Source organism: Muntiacus reevesi, chromosome 1, assembly GCF_963930625.1.
Source record: "Muntiacus reevesi chromosome 1, mMunRee1.1, whole genome shotgun sequence".
NCBI classification, from domain to species: domain Eukaryota; kingdom Metazoa; phylum Chordata; class Mammalia; order Artiodactyla; family Cervidae; genus Muntiacus; species Muntiacus reevesi.
The window spans coordinates 220,268,330-220,294,542 of record NC_089249.1 but is presented as its reverse complement, the minus strand read 5'-3'; the positions used below and the strand labels follow the sequence as shown (position 1 = coordinate 220,294,542).

General features: G+C 35.6%; 1 protein-coding gene and 1 pseudogene across 1 annotated transcript; both read left to right on the top strand.

Annotated features, from left to right (window-relative positions):
* The first annotated feature begins 8,133 nt into the window (after nucleotides 1–8,133).
* Nucleotides 8,134–9,309, top strand: LOC136167540 (transmembrane protein 263-like; annotated as a pseudogene).
* Nucleotides 9,310–23,891: 14,582 nt separating this feature from the next.
* Nucleotides 23,892–24,863, top strand: LOC136157936 (olfactory receptor 2H1-like). The gene has a single exon (XM_065919717.1). It carries the CDS (start codon nucleotides 23,892–23,894, stop codon nucleotides 24,861–24,863), a length of 972 nt encoding a protein of 323 aa, XP_065775789.1.
* The last annotated feature ends 1,350 nt before the right edge of the window (nucleotides 24,864–26,213 follow it).

Below are 26,213 nucleotides of genomic sequence, written 5' to 3'. Positions count from 1 at the left end.
AGGGTATGAGCTGTAGGCATAATTTTAGTGGGTTGGTTTTAGTTTACGAATTATTTGTTCTAAGTGCAATTTTCTTATTCAGTGCTGTAAGAGATAATAAAAGACACAGAACTCTATAAAAAGTTAACATTCTCGAGTCACAATAGTGTTTCACTTTTTCCAAACATTCGTCTCATGAAGTCCAAGATTCTATGTTCTATCTAGAGAAAACTCTCTGCTCTTCCTCCACTATGCCATCAAATTTCAACACAAATTATTTCACCCTGGAATACTTGTCTATTTGGTAAATCTCTGCTTATCTCTAAAATCTAAAATAAATTTTACCTGTACTTTTGAGTTATCTTGAAACTTGATCCATCTAACCTTCTGGGTAAAACAGGTTCATAATATATGCTTCCTTAAAACATGAAGCATTCTCTCTCTCTCTCTCTAATAATATAGAGGCCATTTTGGAAATAACATATGACCATTTTCCCACAATGTCATTTTAAACCAGAGACTGGACAGGTCTTATTATATTGGCTCATTTATATTATGAAAAAATATAAAACAGAATTATGATACATTGAATACATTTATGATGCAAATTTTCACTTTATTATTTTACAAATGTGATAAGTAATATCTCATTAAACAGATCAGTCCATATATAATTTAGAGTTGTTCCCCTTTTCTTTAAAAGGATTAGAAGTCGAGTGAAAGTGACAGTGTGTGTCATTCTCTCTGTCTCTTTCTCTCAAAAAGAGCAGAATTGATCAATTTGTCAATCTCAAGTATTTAAAGAAAACTGTGCAAGTAGAGAGAGATTAATTTAATCTACATATTAGGTTCACTTCCTCTTTCATAATAATTTCAAGGTTAAAAAAAACCCATGAAAACAATGAAAACAAAAAATCAAATTCGTATGTGACTTAAACTCATGATAACAGAGAGGAAAACTGAGGCTCATTTAAATTCAGTTGGTACTAGAATATTGCTGTCAGTCTATAATATTATGGATAAAGTTTGGAGCTGTTTCTACTGCCAAAGCTTGGACTGAAGGTGAAATGGCTGAATCCAAAAGGATGCTGTACAGTAAACCTTTGTTGCTTGTTGCATATCTACTTTTTAATTAGATATCCAGCAATTTATTCATACTTAGTCAAACATGTGAAATCAAAATGTCATAAATTTTCTAGTTAGGCAAAAACTCTTGAGTTTTACAAAATATGTATATTATACATACTTAATATGTATACAGAAGCTTTTCTATTACACTTGATAGAGGCTTGAGAAAGAACATAAAAATAAAGAGACAGATTGGAGAACATAAGCAAAACAAAATGGGATTACTGAATATGAAATAGAAAAAGTGAAACAAACTAGATAAAAGTAAAAGGTCATCATACAGTGAGTTGTTTTTAAACATGAATACTCATTAGAAACATATCTGGAAATCTGGAGAAAGAAGGCAATACCTGAGCATTTGTATGTTTCAAAAAAATTTCAAGACAATTCTGAAATGCATCCGGACTTTAAAAAGTGATTACAAGTTTTTCTATGAAATGGTAGTGTTGGTGATATAGAGTTCTACTATTTTTTTATTGACCAGCCTGGCATGCTGCATGTGGTTGCAAAGACTCAGACACAACTGAGCAACTGAACTCAACTGAATCATGATACAACACTATTAAGTGAGTACTAGTTACACAATCACAGTAGTAATGTATGTTTATTAGTTCTCACAATCAATAGCCGGATAAAACATAAAAGATAATTACAATTGCAAGCCATAATGGGAACACAATTCAGTTCAGTTTAGTTCAATTTGGTTGCTCAGTCCTGTCCGACTCTTTGTGACCCCATGGATTGCAGCATGCCAGGCCTCCCTGTCCATTACCAACTCCTGGAATTTGCTCAAACTTATGTCCATTGAGTCGGTGATGCCATCCGACCATCTCATCTCTATTGTACCCTTCTCCTCCTGCCTTCAATCTTTTCCAGCATCAGGGTCTTTTCCAGTGAGTCATTTCTTCGTATCAGGTGACCAAAGTATTGGAGCTTCAGCTTCAGCATCAGTCCTTCCAATGAATATTCAGGACTGATTTCCTTTAGGATGGACTGGTTGGATCTCCTTGCTGTCCAAGGGACTCTCAAGAGTCTTCTCCAACACCACAGTTCAAAAGCATCAATTCTTCAGTGCTCAGCTTTCTTTATAGTCCATCTCTCACATTCATACATGACTACTGGAAAAACCACAGCTTTGACTAGACAAATCTTTGTTGGTAAAGTAATGTCTCTGCTTTTTAATATGCTGTCTAGACTGATCATAGCTTTTCTTCCAAGAAGCAAGCATCTTTTAATTTTATGGCTGCAGTCACCATCCACAATGATTTTGGAGCCCAAGAAAAGAAAGTCTTTCACTGTTTCCATTGTTTCCCCATCTATTTGCCATGTAGTGATGGGACCAGATGCCATGATCTTAGTTTTTTGAATATTGAGTTTTAGGTGAGCTTTTTCACTCTCTTGGCCACCTGATGTGAAGAGCTGACTCATTGGAAAAGACCCTGATGCTGGGAAAGATTGAAGGCAGGAGAGGAAGGGGATGATAGAGGATGAGATGGTTGGATGGCATCACTGACTCAGTGGGCATGGGTTTGGGTGGACTCCGGGAGTTGGTGATGGAGAGGGAGGACTGGTGTACAAAGAACTGGACATGATTGAGTGACCGAACTGAACTTTCACTCTCTGCTTTCACTTTCATCAAGAGGCTCTTTAGTTTCTCTTCTCTTATAAGGATGGTGTTATCTGCATATCTGAGGTTATTGATACTTCTCCAGGTAATCTTAATTCAAGCTTATACTTCATCCAGCCAGCATTTCACATGATGTACTCTGCATACAAGTTAAATAATCAGGGTGACAATATACAGCCTTGATGTACCCCTTTCCCAACTTGGAACCAGTCTATGATTAACTTAACAATATAAAATAATCGCATACAATTTGGGAGGGTCAAACAGAGTTATGTGGTAAGTGGAAGTGCATATATGAACATGTATTCCACCCAGGAAGTCTATGTCTTTTGGTTGGTGCATTTAATCCATTTACATTTAAGATAATTATTGCTATTCATGGTCCTATTGCCATTTTCTTATATTTTGGAGTTTTGTTTTCTGTAGGTCTTTTCTTACCCTTGTGTCTCTTGCCTAGAGACATTCTTTTAGCTTTTGTTGTAAAGCTGGTTTGGTGGTGCTGAATTCCGTTAATTTTTGCTTGTCTGGAAAGCTTTTTATTTATCCATCACATCTGAAGGAGAGTCTTGCTGGGTAGAATATTCTTGGTTGGAGGTTCTTCTCTTTCATTACTTTAAATATATCGTGCTGTTCCCTTCTGACTTGTAGAGTTTTTGTTGAGAAATCAGCTGATAGCCTTTTGGAAGTTCCCTCTAATGTTATCACTTTTCCCTTGTTGCTTTTAATATTTTATCTCTGTATTTAATTTTTGTCAGTTTGATTACTATGTGTCTCTATGTGCTCCTCCTTGGGTTTACACTTCCTGGGACTCTCTGTGCTTTCTGGACTTGGTTAACAGTTTCTTTTCCCATGTTTGGGAAGTTTTCAAGCTATTATCTCTTCAAACACTTTCTCAGGTCCTTTCTTTCTCTGCTATGTGAATATTGATGTGTTTACTGTTTTCCAAGAGGTCTCTTAGGCAGTCTTCATTTCTTTTCATCCTTTTTTTTATATTCTGTTCTGTGGCAGTGAGTTCCACCATTCTGTCCTTCAGGTCATTTATCTGTTCTCTGCCTCAGTTATTCTGCTATTGATTCCTTCCAGTGTATTTTTAATCTCTCTTTGTTTGTTTTTTAGTTCTTCTAGGTCTTTGGTAAACATTTCCAGCATCTTTTCAATCTTTGTCTTCATTCTTTTCCCTAGATCCTGGGTCATCTTCACTATCATTATTTTGAATTCTTTTTCTGGAAGGATGCCTATCTCCATTTAGTTGCTTTTCTGGGATTTTATCTTGTCCCTTCATCTGGGGCACAACTTTCTGCTTTATTCTTGTGATAAATTCTCAGCAATATGGTTTTTATTTTGGCCACTGTGAGTTGTGAGACTGTGCTTTTTCTTGCTTCTTCTGTCTGCCCTCTGATGGATGAGGCTAAGAGGCTTTGTGAACTTCCTGATGGGAGGGACTGGTGATAGGGAAAACTGAGTCTTGCTCTTGTGGTCAGGGCCTTGCTCAGTAAAGCTTTAATCCAATTATCTGCTGATGGGTGGGTTTGCACTCCTTTCCTGGTAGTTGTTTGACCTGAGGTGACCCAGCTGTGGGTCTATGGGTTCTATGGTAGAGTTAATGACAAACTCCAAGAGGGTTTATGCCAAGGTGAACCCTCCAGTGCCCCAGTTGCTGCAGTGAGCCCCTGCCAACTTATGTCTCCACAGGAGGCCCTCCAACACTAACAGGTAGTTTTGGTTCAGTCTCCTGTGGGGTCACTGTGCCTCTCCTCTAGACCTTGTTATGCATAAAATTTTGTTTGTTCCTTCCAAGACTGGTGTCTCTGTTGCCATCAGTCCTCTGGAAGGATAATAAAAGCAAAAATAAACAAATGGGACCTAATTAAACTTAAAAGCTTTTGCACAAAAAAGGAAACTATAAGCTAGGTGAAAAGACAGCCCTCAGATTGGGGGAAAGTAATAGCAAACTAAGCAACAGACAAAGGATTAATCTCAAAAATATACAAGCAACTCCTGCAGCTCAATTCCAGAAAAATAAATGACCCAATCAAAAAATGGGCCAAAGAACTAAACAGACATTTCTCCAAAGAAGGCATACAGATGGCTAACAAACACATGAAAAGATGCTCAACATCACTCATTATCAGAGAAATGCTAATCAAAACCACAATGAGGTACCATTACACGCCAGTCAGGATGGCTGCTATCCAAAAGTCTACAAGCAATAAGTGCTGGAGAGGGTGTGGAGAAAAGGGAACCCTCTTACACTGTTGGTGGGAATGCAAACTAGTACAGCCACTATGGAAAACAGTGTGGAAACTTCTTAAAAAACTGGAAATAGAACTGCCATATGACCCAGCAATACCACTTCTGGGCATACACACCGAGGAAACCAGATCTGAAAGAGACACGTGCACCCCAATGTTCATCACAGCACTGTTTATAATGGCCAGGACATGGAAGCAACCTAGATGCCTATCAGCAGATGAATGGATAAGGAAGCTGTGGTACATATACACCATGAAATATTATTCAGCCATTAAAAAGAATTCATTTGAATCAGTTCTAATGAGATGGATGAAACTGGAGCCCATTATACAGAGTGAAGTAAGTCAGAAAGATAAAGACCAATACAGTATACTAACACATATATATGGAATTTAGAAAGATGGTAACGATAACCCTATATACAAATCAGAAAAAGAGACACAGATGTACAGAACAGACTTTTGGACTCTGTGGGAGAAGGTGAGGGTGGGATGTTTCGAGAGAACAGCATCGAAACATGTATATTATCTAGGGTGAAACAGATCACCAGCCCAGATTGGATGCATGAGACAAGTGCTCCGGGCTGGTGCACTGGGAAGACCCAGAGGGATCAGGTAGAGAGGGAGGCGGGAGGGGGGATCGAGATGGGGAATACATGTAAATCCATGGCTGATTCATGTCAATGTATGACAAAAACCACTACAATTAAAAAAAAAAAAAAAAAGAAATGCAATTGTCAAAGACACGTAAGTAGGGTTACATACATTACCAATTTATTTTCCAATTTTATTTCCATTTCATCCCCATGGAAGGGGCAATATGTGATAGTTACATATTGAAATTGCTTTTAACCTATACAATTAAAAGGGTATAATAAATAAATAATTCCATGAAGCAAGAGATGTACTTTTTAGAATCCTTCCATGAAGCAAGAGATGTACTTTTTAGAATAATTTTTTTAAAAAGCTACATATATTGGAAATGCTGAAGAATTCAAGGAAAAGAGATATTGGATAAGATTTTTAAAAAAATTGAGGGAAACCACAGCACAAATCTAGCCTAAATATTAAGACAAAGAAATAGAAACATTTTGAAGTTTATAGATACAGATGCAGGAATTATAAAGCAGTTCATCTAGGATAATTTGTAGAGGAGTTGAGGATCATGATGACTCCCATCCCAAATATGTACCCCTCTCCTCCCCCCTAGAAAACTGTTTAAGGAATAAAAAAGAAAGGAAAAAAAAATCACAATAATGCTCAGAAGAGAAACTGTAGTTATGCCTCCATATGATAAAAAGAGTCTCAGAAACAATGGAGGAAAGAAAATATACACTACTACATATATAAAATAAAGGAATGAAGTAAACAATTTCCTCATATTTAAGCAGAACCAAACTAACCAAAGAAATTAAAATAAGGAAAACAATGAAATGAGGAAGATAAAGGGAAAAAAAATCACTAAATACCAAAAAGGAGTCTAAATAAACTAAAAAAAATTTTTTAATAGCTTCAAAAGTAGTGGGAAAAATAAAAAATAACTGGAAACACACGACTTTTAAAAATATTAAATTTAGAAAACATAACAATAGGACTCAATAGAAGAAACACAGATGAGAAAAATGTTTATCAAATGGAAGATAAAGTCTATAAATGTTCCCTGAATATTTTGAAAAAGGAAACACATATATATGTATATAAGAAAAATAAGTAAACATAGATAATATGTTATATATAAATAATGCATAAATTATATATAGATAACATGGGCTTCCCCATGGCTCAGTGGTAAAGATTCCACCTGCACTGCAGGAGACACAAGAGACTTGGGTAGGATCCCTGGTTCAGAAAGCATCTAAACTTGTATATTATCAAGTGCAACAGATCGCCAGTCCAGGTTGGATGCATGAGACAAGTGCTTGGGGCTGGTACACTGGGATGACCCAAGGGATGGGATGGGGAGGGAGGTGGGAGGGGGGTTTAGGATGGGGAATACATGTAAATCCATGGCTGATTCCTGTCAATGTATGGCAAAAACCACTACAATATTGTAAAGTAATTAGCCTCCAACTAATAAAAATAATTGGGGGGGAACAAAAAAGAAATATCCCCTGAAGGAGGGCATGGCAACCCACTGCAGTATTCTTGCTGGGAGAATTCCATCGAACTTTATGGACAGAGGACTCTGGTGGGTAGTAATCCATAGGTTCACAAAGAGTCAGACACCACTGAAGCTACTGAGCACACATATACATAACATATATATTTACATGATATATATAATAAATGTTGAAGAAGCATTAGTGTTGATCATTTCTCTCTTAAAAGAAAACCACATAAAACAAACAAACAAAAATTCTGCTAATTTTTGGTGTGACTTACATTTGCAAATTTCTATGGTCTAAGTATTTCCACCATGGTAAATTCAGGTTGCCAATGCAATATCACTGACTTCAGAATTATGAAAAGATGTGTCAAGTTACCCCTTACAAGAAAGTGCAATCTTTCTCTAGCACACTGATGAATAAATACTATATATCAAATTACATTTCCAAAACACGCAAAATGAAGAAAGCTAACAGGACAGAATGATAGAAACTGATTTCCCTGAAATGAGTAGAGATACCCATCTTTCTGGGCTGGGGAATTAAACACAAATACTAAAAATTTCCACACTATATATATCATTTTAAACTATACATATCATATTGTTGTTGTTCAGTTACTAAGTTCCGTCCACTCTTTGCAACCCTATGAACTGCAGCATGTTTGGCTCCCCTGTCCTTCACTATCTCCCAGTTTGCTCAAATTCATATCCGTTGAGTTGGTGATACTATTTAACCATTTCATCTTCTGCCACCTGCTTTTCATTTTGCCTTTGTTCCTTCCCAGCATCTGGGTCTTTTCCAATGAGTCAGTTTTTCACATTCAGGTGGCCAAAGTATAGGAGCTTCAGCTTCAGCGTCAATTCTTCCAATGAATATTAAGGGTTCCAATCGTAAACAATTGGGATTGGCTGGTTTGATCTCCTTGCAGTCCACGGGACTCTCAAGAGTCTTCTTCAGGGTGTCTTCTGACTCCACAGCCGGAGGAGGCGTCTCCGGAGCCCGCGACTGCCTGAGGCTGTGCCGGCCGCTCAGGCCGCCTCGCCCTTCCTCGGTGCTGCCTGCTCCTCCGCCCGGCCCCGGCGCCGGCCCCCGACCCGGTGGTGATCACGAATCAGACAGATAAAAACCAACAAGAAATCCCATCATACCTTAGCGATGAGCCACCAGAAGGTTCAATGAAAGATCACCCACAACAGCAACCAGGCATGCTGTCCCGTGTGACTGGGGTATCTTCAGTGTTACAAAGGGAGCTGTTGGTGCCACCATTGGTGGCGTGGCTTGGATTGGTGGAAAGAGTCTGGAGGTGACCAAAACAGCTGTTACAACTGTGCCTTCCATGGGAATAGGGCTGGTGAAAGGGGGCGTGTCTGCTGTGGCTGGAGGTGTTACAGCTGTTGGGTCTGCTGTTGTAAACAAAGTGCCCTTAACAGGAAAGAAAAAAGACAAATCTGACTAAAATATGGAGATACAGCTGTTCTCCACAGCATTATGATGCCAGTGGCATTGAATTGCTAAATTATGGACTACAACCGAGTCACCTGTTTTGGACGTTTATCTTTTAACTGCTGTGTTGAAAGTATTGATGACTGACTGACTGGCTTTTGTCTAAAAAGAAGAGACCAATACTAGCACAGTGTATGAAGGATTCTCATACTTAAATTCCAGCTTTTTATCTGGTAAAATGTTACACTTATTCAGTTGTAACTGAAGATATGGTGTATTTGAATATTTACTATATAAGTCTTTCAGTTTAACTAAAAATGTGCAAGTTGAATTTAGTGGATGATCTTTACAGTTCCATATGTATAATGTGCCAGGTAACTCATCTGCCCCTTAAGAAGGGAACCTTGAACTACATAAACTGTACCTTTGATGTGCCTAATAGTTTCAGATGTTTTAATTAGTTTTTTTTTAATAACCATAGTTGATTAGACCAAGAGGCATTCTTTTATTATTTAAGGTGGTAAAAGTAGCAGGAACTAGAGAAGGTTAAAAGAAAAGATTCATGGTTTTGTGAGTATTAACCATCTTGTATTAGACATGCATTATATTAATTTAATCATTGATGCCTTACAAAAGAAAACATCTTTTCTAATACCCTGAATATGTGCAGTTCTTAGGATTATTATTATATATGGGTTCTTTCAAAAGTTGTTTGTGAAACTAGTTTTCCCTCAAGAATCTCAGGATTAGTGGGGTAAAGGCATTTCTTGCTCTCAGCAGATAAGATAGTGCTTGTTAACTGTCAGTAGTTATACCAAATTGTACACTTCACCCTGGGTTCATGCTCCGTCATTAATAAACCTTACAGTACCTAAGGAACATTTCTTTGCTGGTCAGAAGCTATGTTAAAAAAGTTTCATATTAAGGAGGAACACATAAATCATTTTAAGTTCTTAAGAATTATCTGAAGCATCCAAGATATAAAAAGAATTCTTCACATCTATTTGGTCTCACATGCTTACATACTCAGTTGTGCCCGACTCTTTGTGACTCCATGGACTATAACCCATCAAGTTCCTTTGTCCACGGAATTTTTCAGGCAAGAATACTGAAGTGGGCTGTGATCTCCTATTCCAGGGGATCTTCCCCACGCAGAGAGCAAACCCATGTCTCCTGCTTGGCAGATGGATTCTTAACCACTTGTGCCACTTGGCACAAGGATGACTTAAATTATTAGCAGTACCCCTTTTAAAAAACACAGTAAAAGCAACTATGGATATGTGACTTAAGTTGAATGGAATGGGCTCCACAGATTAATGCTGAAGATTAAGTATATTGATAAGTGCTATCAATGTTTGACAGGCTTTAAAAATGTTATCTTACAGTCCTTTAAATCAGCAGTAGACTTTGTATCATTTTCCACATAAACTTCAGGCAGGGAATTGAATTTTTTGGTTACGGATGATAAGTGTGTCATATCTTAATAACATCTCATCATGCCTCTTTCATTCTAAAAGAGTATGACTTAGCTGGAATTCATCTTTGTTTCATGTTCAGTTCATAAAAATTTTTAAAGTGGAATATATATTCGGCATATCTCTTAACCAAGGCTTTAATCCAAGTTTGAAAAATCTTAATTTTTTTTAAGTTTGGAAATTTGCTACCATTCTGCACTTTTTTTTTTTAATGAGCAAGGGGAAGAAAAGAGGTGATACTATTTAGTCAGTAAGTCAAAATAGCACTCCTGAGAACTTAAATCACTCCAACACCCAAAACTTAAGTGTTTGTTTGCAAACCCTTAAGAGTTTTACATTAATAATGTGGATCAACAAATGGATAAGAACAAAACTTAACTTTTAAAAGCTTTTATAAATACCAGCAGGGATTTATGCAAATCCAGTTTCCTGAACCTTTCTACCATATACAAATCTGGAACGTCATTAAGGAGTTAATCAGAAATTAAATTGCCATTTATTTCATCCAGTATGATTTATCTGTTGGTATAAAGAAAGAAAGTGAAGTCGCTCAGTCATGTCCGACTCTTTGTGACCCCATGGACTGTAGCCTACCAGGCTCCTCCGTCGATTTGGATTTTCCAGGCAAGAATACTGGGAGTGGGTTGCCATTACCTTCTCCAGGAGATCTTCCGGATCCAGGGATTGAACCCAGGTCTCCTGCATTGTAGGCAGACGCTTTACTCTCTGAGCCACCAGGGAAGTATCTGTTGGTATATTGTGATCAAATATAATTAGAAACAGGATTTTAAAAGAACTCTGAAATTAATAAACACTAAATGATCTCAATAATGGTATTGGAGAACTTTTTCCTGTTATTTGAAAGAAATTATTGCTTTGTTGCTAGTTTATATTTCTAAATTATCTTCATAGGCTCTGCTGTGCTTTGTACCTGAATTTCTACATATAGACTTTAGTTTACTGTGTGCTTGAATACTTATTTTCAACTTGGCTTGTCTTTAAAATTGCTTGAGAAAAAATGGTTGTAATTAATTTCTGCTACAGAAAAGCCACCTGGTACATTTTATCTCATCAAGCTTGTTTTAAATTTTAAACTTATAACTTTGTTCAGGAGAGGCTTTGTGATGACAGCAGAGAACTTGTACAAATGAACTGATACTTGTAGAGGTTCTTGTTGAAATGAACTTGCCATTTGATATGTAAAGCTGTACACTTGAGTCTTTTCCAGTTTATTTTTGTAGACTAGCAATCTGACCTGTTGAACAGTACTAGCTAACTTCAAGAAACTGAGGTTGTTGTATACACCTGGAGGCATCTGTTATTCAGCTTATCTTTTAAGTGGGTATTTGGCACAATGAGGATAAACTTGTGTGACCCACTAGAATGACTGATCTAATAATGTTGACATCATGAATCCTGTACTTAGTGAAATGTCAGATGAAAATTACTGATGATTGAGTAAATTTTTTGTGTTAAAAGAAATGGGAAAAGAATACATGAATATGTTTAATAAAGCACTATGATCTGCAAAAAAAAAAAAAAAAAAGAGTCTTCTTCAGCACCAGAATTTAAAAGCATCAATTCTTCAATGCTCAGTTTTCTTTATGGCCCAACTTTCACATCTGTACTTGACTACTGGAAAAGCTATAGCTTTGACTGTATGGACCTTTGTCGGCAAAGTGATATCTCTGCTTTCTAATACACTGTCTAGGTTTGTCATAGTTTTCCTTTCAAGGAGGAAGTGTCTTTTAATTTCATGGCTGCAGTCACCATCCATAGCAATTTTGGAAACCCCCCAAAAAAATCTGTCACCATTTCCACTTTTTCCTCATTTATTTGCCATGAAGTGATGGGACCAGATGCCATGATCTTAGTTTTTTTAAATATTGAATGTCAAGCCACCGTTTCCACTCTCTTCTTTCTCCCTCATCAAGAAGCTTTTTAGTTCCTCTTTCTGCCATTAGAGTGGTATCATCTTCATATCTGAGGTTATTGTTATTTCTCCTGGCAGTTTTGATTCCAGGTTGTGATTCATCCAACTTGCATTTTGCATGATGTACACTGTGTATAAGTTATATAAGCATAGATTTTATATATCTTTATGACTTTATCTTTGTATATTATAGTTTTCTAGGAATGTACTTATTTCTTTTAGGTTATCCAATTTGTTGGGATATACCTATTCATAGTAGTCAATATAATACAAAACATGAGTCTTTGCATTTTGTGGTATCAGTTGTAATGACTCCTCTTTAATTTGTGATTTTATTTACTGTATTTCCCCATTACTTTTTTATTTTTCTAGTTGGAAATTTTGTCAAATTTATTTGTCTTTTCAAAAAACCTGTTTTAATCTTTTAAAAATATTTCTTTTATTTTTCTAATCTCTGTTTTATTTCTGTTCTGATTTTTATTTCTTTCCATTAGTAGGGCTTAGTTGTTTTTCTAGTTCCCTGAGGTGTAAAATTAAGTTGCTGAATTAAGTTCTCTCTTTTTATTCCTAACACAGTTGTTTATTACTAAACATTTTTCCAGGTTTCCTTCTACTTTTGATTTCTAGTTTTATACCATTGTGCTTGAAAAATATACCTGGTGTAATTTCAATCTCTTAAATATGTAAGAGTTCTTTGGTGACCTAATGAACTATGTTTGAAAATGTTACATGTGTTTATGAGAAGAATGTGTATTCTGTTGCTGTTTTATGGAATGTTCTGTGTATGGCTATTAGTTTTATATAATGTATGGCATGGTCCTAGTATAAAGTTTCCTTGCTGATTTTTTTTCTTGATGATATTCACTTTTGAAAGTGGGTTACTGGAAAACCCTATAATTATTGCATTGCTGCCCATTTCTCCCTTAAGATTTGTTAATGTTTCCTTGATATATTTGGGCACTCCAGTGTTAAGTGCAGATATATTTATGAATGTTATGTCTTCTTGATGACTTAATCTTGTTTATCATTATATATAGACCTTGTCTTTAGTTACCATTTTTGTATGAAAGTTTATTTTGTCTAAAGTGAGTAGAATTACTCTATCTTTTGAATCTCAATTGTATGAGACATCTTTTTTCCATCTATTAACTTTGAGCCTTCATATATTTTTAAACTTGATGTGAGTCTTTTATAAGCAACATAGAGTAGTTTCACTTTTGTTTTTTTCCCCTAGTTTATCTATCCATTTAATGCCTTCTGTCTGGAGAATTCAATCAACTTGTATGTAGTATAACTGTTGATAGGTAAGGACTTAATAATGATAATAACGTCTTGTGGTTTTCTAGGTGTCTTGTAGTTGCCATGTTCTTTTCCTCCTCTATTGTTACTTTCCTTTTGAAATGGATAATTTTCTGTAATGGTACACTGATTCCATTTGCTTTCCCTTTTGTAAATCCTTTGTAGATTTTTTTTTTTTTGTTGTGGTTACTATTAGGCTTATATAAAACATCTTAGATACAACAATCTATCCGAAACTGATAAATGATCTACCAAAACTATATTTCTCTCCAGCTTATTTTTATTTTTGCTGTATTTATTAATAAATTATTTTACCTATAGTTACTTTTAATACTCTTGTCCTTTAACCTTTATACTAGAGTTAAGTTACTAATATATTACCATGTTAAAGTATTAATGCTTGGATTTGACTATATTACCAGTATGGTGAATTTTTCACATGCTTTCATGTTACAAACTAACTTTATTTAATAAGTATTTGAAAGACTGTTTTTGTATTTTTTCTAAAGTGGATGTAATGGTGAAGAATTCCCTCTTTTTTTGGCCTGGGAATGTCGGACTGTTTTTCTGTGAATAATATACTTCATTAACAGCTTAATTTGGTTTTTTGTATTGAATATATCATCCCAATCTCTTCTGGTCTTTAAGAAACCCATTGATATTGGTATGTAAATGTCTTTGTATGTTACAAACATTTTCTTATGTATCAATGAAGATTCACTCTTTGTCTTTGATTTTTAACAATTTTAGTTTAACAAGGTTTGGAGAGAATCTCTTTATTTGACCTTATTTGGTAACCTATGAGCATCATGAACTTGAATACTTATGTCCTTGCCATATTTGAGAGCTTTTAGCCATTACTATTTTTAAAAAATAAACTTTCTGTTCTTTTATCACTCTCTTCTCTTTCTAAAATTCCAATGATTCTCAATTTTACCCTTTAAGTTGTAATTTATACACCATAAGCTTTCTTTATAATTTTTTATTATTTTCTCATCTTTTAAAATTATTTTAGTTTGCTCTCTTATAATGGACAATTTCAAAGTTCCTGTCTTCAATTTCAGCAATTTATTTCCTCTGCTTGACCACATCAGGTTTTGATGCTCTCTTTAGTATTTATCATTTCATGTATTATATTCTTCAATTCCAGAATATTTTAAAGATTTCTACTTCTTTTTAAAGTTTATTTGGTCATGCATTGTTTCCCTTATTTTGCTGAATTGTCTTTTTGTATTCTCTTGTAGAGTTTCCCTGTTGTCTCAGGTAGAGAATCTGCCCGCCAATGCAGGAGACACAGGTTCAGTTCTCGGATTGGGAAGATCCCCTGGAGAAGGAAATGCAACCCACTCCAGTATTCTTGCCTGGGAGAAATCCCATGGACAGAGAAGCCTGGAGGGCTACAGTCCATGGACTTGCACACAGTTGGACATGACTCAGTAACTGAGCATGCATGCAAGATCTCTTATAACTCATTGAATTCCCTTACAGCAGATGTTTTAAAATGTTTATCTGATAAGTTGAAGACCTCTGTGTCTTTCGGTTTGACTAACAAGATGATTATTGTGATCCTTTGTTGGTGTATGTTGCTTTTAAACTTCTCATATTTCTTATGATTTTTATTTGATCCTCTTGCATTTAAAGTAACAGTTATCTCTTCTAGGTTTTACTGCTTGTCTTAAGAGGGGAAACACTGTGAGCTGCACAGAGACTCTGAAGCTTTCTCAACCTTCTATTGATATACCTGTTCCATGCTTCTTGCTCTAACTGGGGCAGAGCTCCTAAGCTTGTGTGCCTTCTCTGGATCATGCAACTCACCAGTTGGAATTCTGTCAATCTCTCTTTTGCTTTCTCACATATAACTCTAGAACCCATGTTTGTAATATTTCCCTGGCCTCCAGATTTGATGAATACTCTTTGTACATTCACTAGCTATCTGTCAAAACCTGCTATGCAATCCTTGTAAGTGCATACAGGAAAATGGCCACAAAGTGGGGGGAGGGGACATGTCGGTGAGGCAGTGTGCTGGCATGCCCATGGCCCAGGTATGGAAATTAATGGAAAACACATTTCCAGTGGCTTGTGATTAGACTTCTCATTGAAATCTGTAATGTGGTTCATATCCATGTCTCTTTAATGCCTTCTGCTATTCCTATCTGCTGTTCTTCCACACTTTCCAATCCCCAGTAATGGAGCACCTGCTTTAGTTCTCTGAAAGAGGTGAGAAAAATGAGCCCCTTTGTCCTGTTCCATATAACTGGTGAGGTTAAGTATTCACTGGCACACTCTTTCTCCTCTGGGGATAAAATATTGAACAAAAAAATAAATTTCATGGATGGGCCACTTTGCGGATGGGTAATATGGATAAGCTAAACTGTTCCTCTTACACACTCAAATGTGTGTGGATGATTGCACAAGAAGTGTTCTCCAGGGAATCCTAGAATACAGCTAAGAGTTCCTGAGCCTAGTTCATTGGCCACTTCAGGAACTATAGTCAGAACTGAGGTATGTCTGCCTATTACTCAATGTGTAAATGTACCAGACCCTTCCAGAATCCCCTGGCATATGGATATGAAAACAGTTTTATCAAAAATATTTTTGTCCATGGAAGGATGATGTTTTTGTTTGTTTGTTTGTTTGCTTATGGGGGCACAAAATCACGGAGCCTCTTATGTCAATATAATGATGATGCCAGTCTTGCTTTTGTGATTCTTTTTTGTCAAATCATATTTTTTCTTTTTAGGTGTTGTCTAAGTTTTATTTTTTCATGTGTCTCTATTTTAGCTCTCAACATATTTTATTCAGAATTTGATTTTGAAGTATGTTTTTTAACTTATTTCTTAGAATTTATTTTACTATAGTTGATTTACAGTGTTGTGTTAATTTCTGATGCATGGCAAGGTGACTCAGTTATACATATATATTCTTTTTCATTTTCTTTTCCATTAGGATTTTTTAAGTTAATTAATTTTAATTGCAGGATAATTACAACATTGTGATGATTTTTGCCATACATCGACATGAATTGGCCACAGGAATACATGTATCCCCACCATCTTGAACACCCTTCCCACCTCGCTCCCAACCCTATCCCACTAGGGTGTCCCAGAGCACAGGTTTTGCGTGCCTTACTTCAATCATTGAACTTGCACTGGTCGTCTATTTTACATATGGCAATGTACATGTTTCAATGGTATTCTCTTAAATTATTCCACTCTGGTCTTTTCCCACTGAGTCTGAAAGTCTGTTCTTTATGTCTGTGTCTCCTTTGCTGCCCTGAATGTAGGATCATTGGTACCCTTTTTCAAAATTCCATATATATGTGTTAATGTGTCTTTTACAATTCTGGTTTTCTCGGGGCATATGACCAGTAGTGGGATTGCTGTGTTGTATGGCAGTTCTATTCCCAGTTTTTCAAGGAATCTCCACACAATTCTCCATAGTGACTGTATCCGTTTTCATCCCACCAATGTTGTAAAAGGGTTCCTTTTTCTCCACACAATCTCTAGCATTTATTATTTGTAGTCTTTTTGTTGATGGCCATCCTGACCAGTGTGAGATGATACCTCATTGTGGTTTTGATTTGCATTTCTTTAATAATGAGTGACGTTGAACATCTTTTCATGTGTTTATTAGCAATCTGTATGTCTTTGGAGAAATGTTTGTTTAGGTCTTTTGCCCACTTTTTGATTGGGTTGTTTATTTTTCTGGTATTGAACTGCATGAGCTGCTTGTGAAAGTTAGTAGATGGAAAGAAACCTTAAAAATCAGAGGAGAAATAAATGAAAAAGAATTGAAGGAGACTATAGCAAAGATCAGTAAAACTAAAACCTGGTTCTTTGAGAAGATAATCAAAATAGATAAACTCTATTAGCCAGACTCTTCAAGAGAAAAAAAGGGAGAAGACTCAAATCAATAAAATTAGAAATGAAAATGGAGAAATTGTGACAACACAGACATTTAAATGATCATAAGAGATTACTATGGGCAACTATATGCCAAAAAAATGGACATCTTGGAAGAAATGGACAAATTCTTAGAAAAGGATAACCTTCCAAAATTGAACCCGGATGAAATAGAAAAGTTGAACAGACCAGTCACAAACACAGAAATTGAAACTGTAATTAAAAAAAATCTTCCAACAAATAAAAGCCCAGGATCAGACGACTTCACAGGTGAATTCTACAGAAAATTTAGAGAAGAGCTAACACCTATTCTACTCAAACTCTTCCAGAAAACTACACAGGAAGGAAAAATCCCAAAGTTATTCTATGAGGCCACCATCACCCTGATACCAAAACCAGAGAAAGATGCCACAGAAAAGGAAAACTACAGGCCAATATCATTGATGAACATAGATGCAAAAATCCTCAACAAAATCCTAGCAAGCAGAATCCAACATATTAAAAAGATCATACATCATGATCAAGTGGGCTTTATTCCAGAGATGCAAGGATTCTTCCATATTTACAAATCAATCAATGTGATACACCATATTAACAAATTGAGAGATAAAACCATATGCTTATTTCAATAGATGCAGAGAAAGCCTTTGGCAAAATTCAACATCTATTTTTGATAAAAACTCTCCAGAAAGCAGACATAGAAAGAACATACCTCAACATAATAAAAACTATATACAACAAACCCACAGCAAACATTATCCTCAATGGCAAAAGATTGAAAGCATTTCCTCTAAAATCAGGAGCAAGACAAGGGTGCTCACTCTCACCATTACTATTCAACATAGTTATGGAAGTTCTGGCCATAGCAATCAGAGAAGAAAAAGAAATAAAAGGAATCTTGTTTTCTTGGAAAAGAAGAAGTAAAACTCTCACCATATGCCAATGACATAATCTTCTACATTTAAACATGTTTTAAAGAATTTCAGATCTGTTAATCATATTACCATGCTTCACGGTGTAACCATTAATGAAGTGTTACACAGTCCTATATAGACTGATTTTTTCATCAATGCATGGCTAAGATAAAACTGAGTTGTTTTCATCTTTTACTTTATCCTCAGTCCCTAACTTTATTTTTTTCTTTTCTCTTGTGTAAATACTGCTTTGAATTATCCAATGTCCTCTAACTTTTAAATTATATAATAGTGTATACAATCAATTTTAGATTGAGGAATAATTTTTGATGCTTCTTGATTTTCTCTTATCTCTAATGTTTCCTAATACTAGCATAGGGATAGGGAAAAAATAGTCATTTAGTAAAAATTTGTAAATAAGTAAACCAATGACTTTACATTTTAGTATATATAATTGATTGTTTGCTTGATAATGTTGTTGGGAGAGCAATTAAAAAGAATTAATTGAAAATAGTTAAATTTCTACCTCATTTCATATGCTAAAACAAAGGATTTTTTTTTTTTTTTAATTTTATAGGCTTTTAAAACTTTTCTGGACTGTCAGCTGATTATCTGCAATGATTAGGCCTCAGGGACCTCCTGGGAAGTGCTGTTTCCTCTGGGCTGCTTATGCTTTTTTCCTTAATAGAAAGAAAGGTTCACTGCTTTGATCACATCTCCTGATGACTACACAGTGACATTTATTTAACTGCAGAGTAGCTCAGAGTAGGGGAGGCTGATATCAAGAAGAGCAAGGAAGAGTTTCTGAATGGCTCTCAGGCAAGCTAACTTATGTTTTCCACATTCTGCCACTGATCTGTTTTCCAACTCAGGTAAGTTACTTACATTTGCCATGTAGAATAGTTAAAAATAAAGAAAAATAATCAGGCTTACATATTAATAAATTCAAGTCATAATATGTCTTTAGACTTAAAAGAAACCTATACACATTTCTGTTGAATGTCATGGAACATGATGTATTTTAACATGAACAGATTATTATTGTGCCCTTTCTAACCTCAAGGATATAATGTTTTCACTTATGTACAATGTATATGTTAAAATACAGCCACACACATAACTGAGCTTTTTTAATGTTTTGTTATTGACATTTTATTGCACACTTTCATTTCCTGTGAACATTGCTCAGTCATGTCCGACTCTTTGTGACCCCATGTGTTATACAGTTCATGGACTTCTCCAGGCCAGAATACTGGAGTGGGTAGCCTTTACCTTCTCCAGGGGATATTTCCAACTCAGGAATCAAACTGGGGTCTCCTGTATTGAGGCAGATTCATTTCTTACATCACAAAAATAAATTTTACAACTCCCCCATATTAAAAGCTACAGAGTTGGTTTATTTTTTAGTATAATATAGTTTAAAATAAATCCTAGATTTTAATGATTTCTTTAAACACTTTATATGTGATAATCTGAAGCAGAGTCAGTCTTAAGAAATGTGTTCATTGCCTATTCAAGCAAATATCTACATATAAAGCTATTTATTAGGTATGACTAGTGTCATCACAAAAATTTTTAGCATCATAATCTGATTAAAATAGAGTGCTGAACAATAATCAATATTGTGGCTGCAAAAAACAGATTTATTTAGGGTCTTAAGAAATGTAGTTCAGGAGACATATTTTAGCAAAGCTGAGAGTATTCTGGGAAAAAAAAAGAGTCAGGGTCTAATAAAGGCAAAACCAAAAGTCTGTATTCTGACACAAGAAAAAATTATTTATCCAAGTGAGATAGGCTGTGATCAGTCATTTTAGGGTAAGGACCTGATGAGTAACTTGAGTTTCTGGCAGATGTTTTAGATGTCCTTATTAGAATAGTAAATGTTCAAAAGGACAAATTCCACTGAGGCAGAGACATACTTAAGCTACACTTCATCAGTGTCCTCTCAGGTTCATTTTGGAGAGCTCTCTTAACAGAGAATTATATCTGTCTTTCTGTATTTTTTAGAAAGGAAATTGAAGGAGAATCAAAATGGGGTTGGATTCTCCAATGGAATGTGAAACCCCCAATCATGATTGTAGCTGAACTCTTGGCAAATAAATACAGCAAAATCATCATTGTGAATCAGTGAATTGAAAAAAGATTATTTAGTAAAATACTCTGATAATATAGTAACAAATTAGAAATAGACTTTCTATATAAGGTTTACATTTAAAAATTAAACTAATTAAAGATTTGGATCTAAAAATTTTAAAACTCAAGCAGTAAGGCAAAAGTATATGAAAAATTTTAAATAAACTATGAACAAATAAATTTAAAGATATTATGGGAAGTAATTCAGGATTTGCAGAAAATAGGGAGAAGAAAAAGATGAACTATAATAAGATATATTTAAATTTGCAGAATTTATAATTTGAATCATGTAAACATATATCAAAAGCTAAAAGCAATGTGTCCTACTACTTATTAATCAGAAAAATCAGAAAAAGGAAGCATATCAAGTTAAAAATGTCACAGACATTTTGAAGAATAATTTGCATAAACAAACAAACATAAGTAACAAAAATGCAAGTTAAATTCATAATAGGGATTCACTTATTTACTTGATAAATTACAAATAGGAAAAATGATGACCCTTACTGATTGTGAGGAAAGTAAAAATGAAAATTGCCTTTTCTGATAGATCAGGGAAGAGCCTTCATAGAAAGCAATCTGAAACTATAGAAGACAATATTTTCTTAATGCAAATGTATTAGTTAGAATAAAGGAATTTTTATATAGATAGAGTGTTGTTTAGGTTATCAAAAATTTTTAAAGATACATTTAAAATAAAATATTTTATATAAACTTTGTTAGTAACATAAAATGCTATGAATCATTAAAATTATACTCAAGCAGATTATATTTCTAAAAGTATTTAGTCATGAGAATGTGTAAAAGGTATAATATTGAGCCATGCACATTTTAAGTATACTATATAGCAGATATAGTTTATATATTATATCTATATATCTATGTGCATTATTTATTAAAATATATTCTAAAAAGAAGAAACCAAAGTTTTACAGAAAAATTCATATTTGATGGTGGGGTTAAAGGTGACTTTATTTTTGGTTTTGTTTCATACTTATGTTGCTAAATTATTTGTAAGTTTGTTAGCTGCTTAGTCTTGCCTGACTTTTTGTGGTCACATGAACTGTAGCCCTCCAGATTCCTCTCTCCATGGAATTCTCCAGGCAGGAATACTAGAGTGGATTGGAGTGGATTCCATTCTGTTCTCCAGGGGATCTTCTGAATCCAAGGATCAAATCCAGGTCTCCTGCATTGCAGGTGGATTCTTTACCAACTGAGCCACCAGGGATATATACTATACTGCTCATAAAATGTGTTTATATAGTAAAAAAAATCTTTACAAATATTTACAAATTCCTTTGAATTATTTTTAAAGATTTTTTTTTTTTATGTAATGACAAATGAGCCCATGACATCATTTAAAAATAAATCCATATGAACTAGGTCATTTTTGTCTAAATGTTGAGTATGACACATTTTGAGCCAAGAGAAGGTAAGTACATGAAAAAAACTCCAAATAATGAGAGAACTAAAGGAAGAATACAGTCTGGTAAAGCAAATGGATATTTTATAGTTGATTCAGGAATCCTGCAGAAAAAAAAAATGAAATCAGTTCAGGACATGGTCATGGGAACTTAGCACAGAGAAGCTGAGTTCATCTGACTTGTCTCACCACATCTAGTGTACAAGGCTTTAACATTCTGTCAGCCAGCTGGATTCCTTGTACAGACACACTTCCTCAGTACTAGACTGCTTTGTCTTCCTGTTTCTTCTGAGTAAAATGATCCTCTTCTGTTCTCATATCCTCCATTTTTATCCTTAATGACAGTACTCTTGATTTTTTTTAAATTTTTTTTTTTTTTATTAGTTGGAGGCTAATTACTTCACAACATTTCAGTGGGTTTTGTCATACACTGATATGAATCAGCCATAGAGATACACGTATTCCCCATCCCGATCCCCCCTCCCACCTCCCTCTCCACCCGACTCCTCTGGGTCCTCCCAGTGTACCAGGCCCGAGCACTTGTCTCATGCATCCCACCTGGGCTGGTGATCTGTTTCACCATAGATGATATACATGTTGTACTCTTGATTTTTAAATTATTACTTTTAGAATTATCTTTAAAATAGTTGAATTCTACTTATGATTTATTTGCTTGTTTTTTCCACTTGCTCTCTCTCCCACGGGCCTGCATTAAGGATTTCTTCTCTCTCCAGTCGGGGCTTCCCTGGTGGCTCAGTTGGTAAAGAAGTGAAGTGAAGTGAAGTCTCTCAGTTGTGTCCGACTCTTTGCGATCCCATGGACTGTAGCCTACCAGGATCCTCAGTCCATGGGATTTTCCAGGCAAGAATACTGGAGTGGGTTGCCATTTCCTTCTCCAGGGGATCTTCCTGACCCAGGGATTGAACCGGGGTCTCTCGCATTGTAGGCAGACGCTTTACCATCTGAGCTACCAGGGAAGCACCTACCTGCAACTCTAGGAAACCCGGGTTTGATCCCTGTGTCGGGAAGATCCTCTGGAGAAGGGAATGACAACCCACTCCAGTATTCTTGCCTGGAGAATTCATGGACAGAGGCTGGGCAGGCTACAGTATATAGAGTCACAAAGAGTGATATCCCCATGCTGGCACCTGGAAGGTTCTAAATAAATACACATGAACTTACTACTGAATGGTAGCAGAACTCTGTAATGCTCCTCAGACTTTTGTATTGTTTGACCACTAGCAAAATGTAATATTTACAGTCTAAATATCAAGTTTGTATACCTAACAGTATTTTTGTCTCTGATGCCTCTTACATTCTTAAAATTCTCTGAGCTCTTATAAAGTTCCTATAAGACAAAATTAATACCCCAAGACAATGATAGCCAAAACTAATACCATACCTTTCTACTAATTAGCATTAGCCCATGAATCACCTTTCTTTGCTTTCCTGTCCATGATGTAAAGCTTTAAAAACACATATTTTATAATTTTATTAGTTTGATGTTTCTATTATTAAGTTATGGTTCTATATTAAAGATTTGTATTATCCCCAAGTGATTATTGAGAACATTATACAATTATTCATATAATTCAGAATTATTATACAATAATTGGTATAATTCATGCGATACACCTGAGGTAAGAGTTCTTATAGCTACTCATTAGATAAGAATATTGATACATATTTTAAAGTTATCTATTAAGTAAATTTAAATTACTTTAGTTAAAAATGGTAAGACATTCAACTTAGATTTGCCTCATTTAAAAATTGGTATGGTTCCTATCCCAAATTTCTGTTCTTCAGACACTAAAAAATTATTTATGTTCAGGGTATCACTGTTTAGAACCTCCATTTCATGTGTTCCTATTCATATCACCAAACTGCAAATTTTACCCTGATAAATTAGATACTACATATTTCAAAGCAAAACCTTGCTGTTCAACATTTTATTTAGCTACTACATACATGGCATGAACAATCTGGGAGGAAAATGCATGTGATCTAAGGTGTGTCTATGAGGATGTCTGATGGGAATGTTATGATTACAGATTATGGAAATGAATCCCAAGGTTAATTTTTAATGAATACTCCTTTCTATGTTAAACTCACAGCTTTTTAGAAGAAAGATTGTATGCTATTGGTCTAACGTAAGAAAATCACCAGTATGTCCCATTTCCCAAGACCCTATGGAAAACAAATTCTTTTCCTGTCTAGTTAACCTATTCAAATCTATTCACATTTTTTTTTTCCTTAAAATTATGTCCAAAACTCTATGCCAAAAGCAACAGGAAGCACCAACGAGAGCTTCCCTGTGGGATTTGTACTCCTTGGCTACTCTGAATTTCCCCAGCTAGAAATGGTTCTCTTCTGGATAGTGATCTTCTTATACACCATGATCATTCTCTCCAATGTGACTATCATCTTGCTGTCATACATGAGCCCTCAACTCTACACCCCCATGTACTTCTTTCTTAGCAATCTCTCTTTCTTGGATCTCTGTTTTACCATGACTGTTGTGCCCCAAATGTTGTTCAACTTGCGGGGGCCAGACAAGAGCATCACCTACACCGGATGCATCATTCAGCTGGGCATGGTGCTCTGTGTTGGTGCCACACAAGGTGGCATGCTGGTGGTGATGGCTTTTGACCGCTATGTTGCTATCTGCCAGCCCCTGCGCTATACTATCATCATGCATCCTCAGTTCTGTTGGAAACTGGTGCTTATGTCTTGGCTGTCTGGACTGATCGAATCTGTTACCCAAACACCTATCACATTCCAGCTGCCGTTTTGTGCCCACCACTGTCTGGATGACTTTCTCTGTCAGGTTCCTTCTCTCATAAGATTGGCTTGTGGAGACAGTTCCACTACTGAGTGGCAGATGACAGTCTCTGCTGTTCTCTTTACCATCTTGCCAGTGGGGTTGATCCTGACTTCTTACGGCTACATAGCTCAAACTTTAGGTAAAATCCAATCTGAGGAGGGAAGGCAGAAAGCCATTGCTACCTGCTCCTCCCACCTCACTGTGGTCTTCATGTTTTATGGGACAGTGGCCATGGTTTACACAGACCCTAAGAACCAATTTGCTTCAAGACATGGCAAGTTTGTCAGTTTCTTCTTCACTGTGGTCACACCATTGCTGAACCCTCTCATCTATACCCTGCGGAACAAAGAAGTGAAGAGTGTCTTGCAAAGACAGCTGAGGAAGGGCATCAGCATAAGAAAAAAAAAGAAACTGATCTTTTGAACCAGAATGTTCACAGTGCAGAAAATCATGACATCCACTCTACATGAGAGTCTTTGAATTATTACTAAAATTGGGTGGATTTACTTCAAAGACAGTACTTTATGAGTTACTCTTTATTCCTACAATTTGCATGTCATTTTTGTAAAAATATCTGTACAAAATTAATATTTTATTCATCTATTTAGTGTTCAAATATATTTGTCTAAGGAGATGCACCATTTGCAGAATGAAGTTTTGATGAATTTATCTTTCTTAAGCAACACATGCAGCATGAGCTAAACATTTTAAAATTATAAAAACAATAAATTATAAATTATCTTTCATATATTTTAAAGTTGAAAAAATAAAAGGAAAATGTTTATCATGAATTTTTTTAGACAAGCCTAAAGGAAGGAAAATTTTTCTGGAGTTTTCTTAAGTTCTTTCTACACATCCAGTCTTCCTTCTTTAATTTGACTATAAGAATGACATTTTGGGTATAAAGAAGAAATCTTACATGTACATATTTTGCTATATTTTCCTTTTATTTACATTTTTTTTCAGAGTTGGGAAACTTTTTTATTTATTTATTTTTTTCCATTTATTTTTATTAGTTGGAGGCTAACTACTTTATAATATTGTAGTGGTTTTTGCCATACATTGACATGAATCAGCCATGGATTACATGTGTTCCCCAACCTGATCCCCTCTCTCGCCTCCCTCTCCATCCCATCCCTTTGGGTCTTCCCAATGCACCAGCCCGGAACACTTGTCTCATGCATCCAACCTCGGCTGGTGATCTGTTTCACCCTTGATAGTATACTTATTTCAATGCTATTCTCTCAAAACATCCCACCCTCACCTTCTCCCACAGAGTCCAAAAGTCTGTTCTGTACATCTGTGTCTCTTTTTCTGTTTTGCATATAGGGTTATCATTACCATCTTTTAAAATTTCATATATATGTGTTAGTATACTGTATTGGTCTTTATCTTTCTGGCTTACTTCACCCTGTATAATGGGCTCCAGTTTCATCCATCTCATTAGAACTGATTCAAATAAATTCCTTTTAATGGCTGAGTAATATTCCATGGTGTATATGTACCACAGCTTCCTTATCCATTCATCTGCTGATGGGCATCTAGGTTGCTTCCATGTCCTGGCTATTATAAACAGTGCTGCGATGAACATTGGGGTGCACGTGTCTCTTTCAGATCTGGTTTCCTCAGTGTGTATGCCCAGAAGTGGGATTGCTGGGTCATATGGAAGTTCTATTTCCAGTTTTTTAAGATATCTCCACACTGTTTTCCATAGTGGCTGTACTAGTTTGCATTCCCACCAACAGTGTAAGAGGCTTCCCTTTTCTCCACACC

What these genes read in the sequence shown, in the direction of transcription:
- LOC136157936 (XM_065919717.1), top strand. Translation starts at nt 23,892, where the DNA reads ATGCCAAAAGCAACAGGAAGCACCAACGAGAGCTTCCCTGTGGGATTT.